This window comes from Ictidomys tridecemlineatus, chromosome 7 (genome assembly GCF_052094955.1).
Source record: "Ictidomys tridecemlineatus isolate mIctTri1 chromosome 7, mIctTri1.hap1, whole genome shotgun sequence".
Taxonomy (NCBI): Eukaryota; Metazoa; Chordata; class Mammalia; order Rodentia; family Sciuridae; genus Ictidomys; species Ictidomys tridecemlineatus.
Window position 1 is genome coordinate 50,484,064 of NC_135483.1, and position 8,502 is coordinate 50,492,565.

The 8,502-nt window shown below is 36.3% G+C and overlaps 1 protein-coding gene across 1 annotated transcript; it reads left to right on the plus strand.

Annotated features, from left to right (window-relative positions):
- Window positions 1-1,547: 1,547 nt before the first annotated feature.
- On the plus strand, window positions 1,548-7,961 carry Slc10a5 (solute carrier family 10 member 5). The gene has a single exon (XM_078016970.1). The coding sequence runs from the start codon at window positions 1,752-1,754 to the stop codon at window positions 3,084-3,086; it is 1,335 nt and encodes a 444-aa protein (XP_077873096.1). The 5' UTR covers window positions 1,548-1,751; the 3' UTR covers window positions 3,087-7,961.
- Window positions 7,962-8,502: the final 541 nt, after the last annotated feature.

Below are 8,502 nucleotides of genomic sequence, written 5' to 3' on the forward strand. Positions count from 1 at the left end.
GAGAACCTGAAGAAGAAGAAAGAAGGTTGAATAAAAGGCATTGGAGTGGGAAAATTTACATACTACACATCTTGGACCTGGGCAATAAAAATTGTGAACTAAGATATTTGATCAGGAAACTATAAAGATAGCTTTGTTTTATGTTTGTTTTATTTTTATCATTAAACTAAGTTCCTTGGCAATTTAGTTGAAGTGTCTGGAACAGATTTGTTCCTTTCTCTATTCTCAACATTGAGAATTTTGTTTTTCTTAGTGTTCTATGTGGAAATAAAATTTATGACATCTAAAGTCTTGTGTTTGAAAGATTAACCTATATAAATGATAGACTTTTTAAAAAATTTATCAAAATTTTAAAAAATGGCTCTGGTGTTCTTTGAGGATCATAAATGATCTAAAATTATACACATTGTCTTCATTTAACAAATTGCATCATAATTACATTAAGCATCTTCTGAAATGGCCACAAGCAACTACTAGATCTGCAGGCTCAATAGTAGACAGTTGTAGTGTTTGGGGGTTTGTTTTTGTTTTGTTTCTTGCCTGCTTAGAATCAGAACTTCATCACCTTGTTTGGGAAATTACACAATTGTGTGTGTGGAGGGGGGCGTTGAAGTGTAAAAAGACTGATGCTTTTCCTTATCCCTGGCAACTGAGGGACAGACATGACCTAAGTTAGGTTAGTTAATGTCCATGGTCCCTAACTGTTAATAGGGATTAGTATTTAAAAAGAAGGAATAAGACATTTAGAATTAATGTCAGTGTTTTTCCATTGCCCTATGTATAAGGTTTCAAGTACCCAATAGCAGCAGCCCCTTTAGCAATAATAGCAGCCACCTATTTTCCCTATGTTCCCAAGTTATCTGGTAACCCTCTAGGAAATTATTTTCGTATTTAAGGACATAAAAATAGTTTCCATTTTTTGCTTGACCCATACAGTCACTCTCAGATGTCATAAAGCTATCAGTAGTATAAGGCCAGGCTTGGGCTCTGTAGTTCTCTAAGCCTAAATGAGCAGAAACTGCACTTGGCTTGATCACCATGGTGTAAACCAGGTCTTAGTTCAGTGCTCCAGCAAGGTATTCAGTAAATGCTTGTTTGGTTTTCACTTGATACAGACCTTCAGGCCTCTTCAATATACATTTTAGATTTTTTTTTTATCTTGACTGCTTTCAGTGTAATTTTTTTTTTCTTTTTTTTGGTACCAGGGATCAAACTCAGAGGCACTTAACCACTGAACCACTTGAAGCCCTTTCCTGTATTTTACTTACAGTCATTTAGCACTATTGAGGCTGGCTTTGAACTCTCGATCCTCCTGCCTTAGCCTCCTAAACCTCTGGGATTACAGGCATGCACAACTGTGTCTGGCGAATTTTTCTTAGCATAGAAAAGAACTAAAAACTGATGATACCAAGATTTTTAACTTCAGATAAATAGGACTTGTTTTTTTGTTTTGTTTTGATCTCCCGCCCCCCTCCCTTTCCTATTAGCAGAAACAAGGAGGTCAGGAAGAAGGAGATTAGGTTTCTATTTGTGGTAAATTGAACCTGGTAAATGCCATAAATTGTATTAACTACAAGTTAAACAGGTTGTGTCACTCAAGAGAGAGCTTTTATATCAGTTTGAAAAGTACAGCAGTCCCTCCTACTGGACTTTGATCCAGCAAAACAACTCACCCAACTGAACCTTATACCATCTCTGAACACCAGTGAGTGGGAAGAATGTTCTTTCATTTTTAAAAAGTGATTTGCTGTATGTCATTTACTTACGGCTTCAAAATGATTAGAAAAAATTTTATGATCCTACTTTCGCTGTTTGTGACTCTGGGAGAAGCAAGGAAGTCGTTTCTCAGTTTTCAGAACACAGAAAAGACTGAAATACTATTTTTCACAAAGACTGAAGAGGTTGTTATTGTAAAGTCAAGTTACAAAGGTAAACGGCCTAACTCCAGCTACCTCTTTGTGCAATTAGAAGATCCTAAAATGTTGCATGTGGTGAATGTGACCAAGACCTCCTCGGATGCTACCAACTTTACCATAAACCTAAGAGCAGATGAAGAAGGAGAGACCAATTTGACCATTCAACTCTGGGATTCTGAAGGTAGGCAAGAAAGACTCATTGAAGAAATAAAGAATGTCAAAGTCAAAGTTTGCACACAAACAAAAAAGAATCTTTTCCAGGCATCAATGCATGTCGATAGAAAGATCCTAATGCTTATTTTACCACTGATACTGCTAAATAAATGTGCCTTTGGTTGCAAGATTGAATTACAGGTGCTTCAAACAGTATGGAAGAGACCTTTGCCCGTAATTCTTGGGGCAGTTACACAGTTTTTTCTTATGCCCTTTTGCGGTTTTCTTCTGTCTCAGATTTTGGCCTTGCCTGAGGCACAAGCGTTTGGATTTATAATGACCTGCACGTGCCCTGGAGGGGGTGGGGGTTATTTCTTTGCTCTGCTTCTGGAAGGAGATGTCACTTTGGCCATTCTGATGACTTGCACGTCAACATTATTGGCCCTGATAATGATGCCTATCAATTCTTATATATATAGTAAGATATTAGGGTTATCAGGTATATTTCATATTCCTGTTTTTAAAATTGTGTCCACACTCCTGTTCATCCTTATACCAATATCAGTTGGAATAATCATCAAGCGTAGAATACCTGAAAAAGCAAACCTCTTAGAGAAAATAATTCGACCTCTGAGTTTTATGTTAATGTTTGTAGGGATTTATTTGACTTTCAGAATGGGATTGATGTTGCTAAAAACAGCTAACTTAGAGGTGCTTCTTTTGGGTCTCTCAGTCCCTACTTTGGGTTTGTTGTTCGGGTACTCCTTTAGTAAAATTTGTATGCTGCCTACTCCTGTTTGTAAAACGGTTGCTATCGAAAGTGGGATATTAAACAGTTTCTTAGCCCTTGCCATCATCCAGCTCTCTCTATCACAGTCCAAGGCCAACTTAGCTTCGCTAGCTCCCTTCACAGTAGCCATGTTTTCTGGATGTGAAATGTTACTGATCTTTCTGGTCTACAAGGCTAAAAAAAGATGTATCTCTACCAGAGAAGACAAAAAATCTTTTCTACTCTAAAAATTAAAGAATTACTCAATTCCCACTCTGGCTTAGGTACTGTGGGAGATTCAAAAATACACAAAATAATGCCTACTCTTAAGCCACTTACGATCTGGTTAAAATTTGACCTGGGGATGTGGGGAGTTTGTATGTATCACATGCTTAGTGTGTGTGGTACAAACAGCAAAATTTGCAAGAATTTAGAGGAAAGAGACAAATTTTCCACTGTGTTAGTTTGGATAGAATACTTCACATTGAGAAAAAGCAAATTCCTTCACTAATAAATGTAATCAAAACTAAATATTAAGGGAGGTATGTCCACATGGTACACATTTGGTAAATGCAAAGTTAATGGATACACGTGTCTTAAACTAAATGTGACATCTCTTCTTGTTCATTTGTTTTTGTTTGTTTATTTGTTTTTTACCCCCAGTACTGGGGATTGAACCTAGGATCTTCTACCATTGAGTTACATCCCCAGCCTTTTTATTTTATTTTGAGATGGTCTCCCTAAATTGCAAAAGCTGGCCTCCAACTTGCGATCATCCTGACTCAGCCTCCCAAGCAGCTGATATTACTGTGTGCGCCCCGGCACCCTGCAGCATATTTATTTGCACATCTTTCTGTCCTGTGTACCTCCCGCAGTAGCATTATCATTTGCCTTGAAACACAGGATCATTTCTTCTCCCTCTTATTCTGTCTTCCCTCTTTTTATTTATCTTTGTAGTTTTTTTAAAAAAATAACCTATAAACCAGGCAAGGTGGCACATGCCTATAATCCCAGCATTTTGAGAGGCTGAGACCGGAGGATTGCAAGTTCAAAGCCAGCCTCAGCAACTTAGTGAGACTGTAAGCAACTCAATGAGATGCTGTCTCTAAATAAAAAATTTTAAAAAAGGACTGGGGATATGTCTCAGTGGTTTATATGCTCATGGGTTCAATCCCAGGTACCAAAAAATAATAATAACCTGTAAATAAATAATTACCTGTACCTTTTCATCAATCTCCTTTTTGCTCCCCATTCTATCCTTTTGCCCTTTTCTTCTACCCTACAATTGCTCCTTCCCTAAACTTCACCAAACTGACTTTTGATGTCTGACCACCCTCCAGTCATTCTCATATTAATCTTCTAAATATCTAACTTATATCATGTAATTTTTTTCAAGGAAGCCTTTTTTCCTTTTAAATAAACTCTATATTCCTTAATGAGACATTTATTACACTTTACTCTCTGACTTATCTTTCCAGTTTTTCTTCTTTTCCACTTCTTTACACACAAATTTTTGCCCCAATTGAGCAGAAGGACTTAATATCATAAAAATATGCCTTTCAATGAGCCAACTTGGCTTGTTTCACAGCTATTTCTGTTCCTATTTTATCCTTTTTATTTTGCTGTAAGTCCTTGAATGTAAGAATTATGTTTATTCATTTTGACATTCCCTGAAATGCCCAGCATAACATTTCCCATGAGTTATTTAAATAAAGTGTTGATGATCCTCTGTCTACATCCAGTCTATGTTCTTCTCCAAACAAAGTATGAGCACCAAGAATAGGAAATATGACTCTTAAGAATCCTATATTTCCTATTTCTTAACCCTCTGTTTGTAGGAAATTTATTTGATTCCCTACAGTCCAGTTGTCTTACCTGAAAAATATAGATAATGGTGTCACCTCCATCAGATTGGTCTGGAAATTAAAAGAGGAATTAAATTAAATGTTCTTAAAAGAGCACCTGCCACATAGCAAGCACACTGTTAGCTGCTATTATTATATCAAAGCCTCAAATTTTGATCCTGATTTGTTGATTTGAAATTATTCATCCAATTTTGCCCATACTATTAGGAATTTTTATTTACTTAGCCAACTGAAAAGACAACTGTATTATTTTATGTCACCCAATCTAGTATATGGATACCATGATTCATAAGTGACCTGGTGGTGGATAAATGACATATCCCAGTCTCTAAAACAATATTTGGCTATGTGGACTATTTTCCTCCTCTAAACAAAAATCTTCATCTGCATGTTTACATTATACGCAAATGTGCATGAGTTTAATTTCCATACATTTTAATGAGCATATTTTACTGAGAAACAAGAAGCCTGTCTTTCTAGTTTTATTTTATCATTGACCTTGTGACACTTCTCCACACTTTAGTTCTCAAATCTGTAAAATAGAGATGCAGTTGAGGTTTAAGATCTCACTCAACTCAATAAGTTAATGATTCTATCAAAAAAAAAATAGCATCTGATTTTAAGGAATAAAACCTAGCACGATGGGTAGGATGATGGGGTAGAGTAGAAGGTTCAGGATGATGAGAATAGGTACACAATGCTGCTGCTTTCTGATTAAGGAACAACCAAAATATGAGCTTCCTGAGGGCAGGAACCACATACTACATTTTGAATTACCCACAGTGTTTACATGATGCATTAAACAAAGTAGGTATTCACTAAACATTTATTAAATCACTTATCAGTAGTATCTGTAAAGGTCAGAGTCCCACACTCAAGAGCCAAATCTATGCCTATGTCAGCAATCCTAGCCCTTTCAATTTACTATTGGGTGACACTGGTTATGTTAATTTCTCTCTGTTTAAATTTATGTGGGAGATGAGAATTAAAAATGATAGTGCCATATCCTGGTTTTGTTGTGAAGATTAAGTAAGTTAATATGAACAAAATCCTCAGAACAGTGTCTAATACTTAGTAAATTTTACTATTATTAATGTTACTCTATGCTTATTTATAATCAGATATTAGCTTAAAAAGCCATTGGAAGTACACGGATAAAATTTTAAGTGTATTTTATTTCTTTTATATATATGTCATGGAAGATAGATTTTTGCATAATAAAACTTGCCTGAAATGTGAGATGGGGATGAAATCACCCATTATTTTATTATTAAGAATGAGAGTTTGTTGGACTTATTTCTTAAAGTTTTTTTTTCAGTCCTTTAGAGAGATGATGTTATGATAAACTATTCTAAGAATAACAATCATCTGATACATATTCTTATAACTGAGAAAGTTGTTAGTATTATAGGAGAATGTTAGAAGTTTTAACCAAAGTTTGCAACTCCAACTTGTAACATGAAATCTTAAGTAGCATGGAGACTGCTCCTGAGCAGCTGTATAGTGTGTATGTAAGTTTGATTATTTTTTAATATCTTGTTGTTGTTGAGATGGGGTCTTGCTATGTTTCCCAGGTTGGTTGCAAACTCCTGGGCTCAAGTGATTCTTCCCTCTCAGCTTCTTGAGTAGCTGGTACTACAGGAATGCATCACTGTACCTGGTTCTAAGTTTGATCATTTTAAAATCAAAAACTACTACTAAAGAAGTAACTGTTAGTTAACAAAGTCTTGGTGTGTTGAACCTGAGGATTTTTTGTTTTTGTTTTTGTTGTTTTTTTTTTTAAGTGAAAAAAGTTGCTATGTAAAGGAAATCAGTCCCAGAAACTAACTAGCAAGGTGCCCTCAATTTCTGGGGAAGGTATCCCAGCCGATGCCCCTCTTAATTATGCAAATGTAGGGCAAATGGTCACCTATTTTCCATGGTGAAGGTTGACCAGACTACTGCCTGGCTTGACAATGGCCATCCTTCTCCAGAATTCCTTTGTGTAGAGTCAGGTATATTGGACTTCACTTCTCTTCCATTTTGAGGTTTGACAAAATTAAAACCTCTCTAGATGGAAGTCAGCTGGCAGGAAAAGAATGTCAAAGGCCTCCAAAGGGGAACTTGCCCTTAGAGATCAAGAATAGAGACATGATGGTGTGGACACAATACCAGGAAGCAGATTTTGCCCTGTCACAGAGCATAGCTGAGGCTGGACCCTGTCTCCTCCTTGCCCCTCACCAACCACTCTCGCACAGCACATGTTCTTTGGTATTGGAAGCACGGACTGCAGATGTGACTGCAGCTTGAAAAACTGCTCTTTTGAGAACTTAAGAGTGAAGACTCATTATTAAATCAAAATTCTTGAGACCAAAAGATCTCTGAAAAAAAAAATTTATTGAGCCATTACATAGCTACTAGTCAGAAAGAAAAGATCAGTCTTAAGATTAAGTGCCTTGAGCTACTACCAACAAGGCTAGATAGCAGCCGGGAAAATGTTTACCAGATCTAAATAGTGGGAATGCTGTATAATAAAATATAGGGGCAAAGAAAGTATAAATTACTTACAATGAACCTACATTGATCATAGATAAGAGGATGGGACAAAGCAAAGCAGGCAAAGTTTTGGCATAGGAGGATAGTGTTTAAGGAGTTAGTGTTGCTCCCTGATTGGTTGGCACTATAAGCAGAATGTGATGGCACCTGGAAGTTAGACCTTAGAGTTATCAGTCTTTGTTTAGAAGTGTGGAGCAATTTTTGTTTTCTTGTTTGTTTTTCTTTTTCTTTCTTTCTTTCTTTCTTTTTTTTTTTTTTTTAACATCTCAGAATTTTCCTCCTGTCATGTACTGAGGTCTTTGCTGCCACTTGAACTATATTCACAGTACCCAATAAAGATGATTTGGCTGTGTGGGACCAGTTTGTAACAGGGCCACAAACGAATCTGAACGCTAGACTCCCTAGCCCTGGAACATTCATTACTTCACTTTCAGAAGGAATTTGGAAGCAGAATGGCCTTTCTAGAAAGAAAAAACTGAGTTACCTGAGAACAACTCAATTGTGAAGTAGCAGCCAAGGCCTCTAGAAAAAAAACTGGACTTTTGCTCATCTGGCATAGGAAGCATGAAATGGTTTTAATTTGAAGGAGAAAGATATTGATCCTTCATCTTACTTTGAATTGCTTATACCGATTTTAGAGGCTCTGCCAAATTGGTGGGACAATGTTTGTTTAAAAAAGGTTCAAAGATGACTCTGATGATATTTCTGCACATGCCTGGAAAATTTTATGTAGTTACGAATCAATACTTGTCATATATATTAGGCAAGATTTTAATTTTAACTTGACAATGGAGAACCAAATTTTTTTTTCCTAGTTTCTGAAGGTGTTTTTAAAATCAAAAAGCCCAAATCATCATTTCATATACAAATAGAGGAATTCAAATCAGGTTCCTAAGGTATCCTCTTCAGAAGAACAAAGACAAGTCTCTGGCTCTTCACAAGCTTTGAGAATTGAATCCACCATTCACATCATTCTTTGAGAACTGTTTTCCACTGGCGATAACATTCTTTTGATTAAACTAAGGGAAACAATCACTTCACAAGCAAGGAGCCAGACAATTCACTTCTCTGGTCCTGATGTAGTTAGGATGATTTCTATCTTTGCAACACTTTTTGCATCATAGTGATATACATAAAAAATGGTACTAAATTTGTTATTTCAAGAGGAGGAAGCATTTCAAAGGTCATAGATTAGCCGTGGACCTCACTGTGTTGTATATATTCCTTCATGGTGGACTTTGGAGTCAGTGTGTTCCCGTCTCTA

Excerpts from the sequence above, each read along its gene's own strand:
- Slc10a5 (XM_078016970.1), top strand. The coding sequence starts at position 1,752 with ATGTCATTTACTTACGGCTTCAAAATGATTAGAAAAAATTTTATGATC.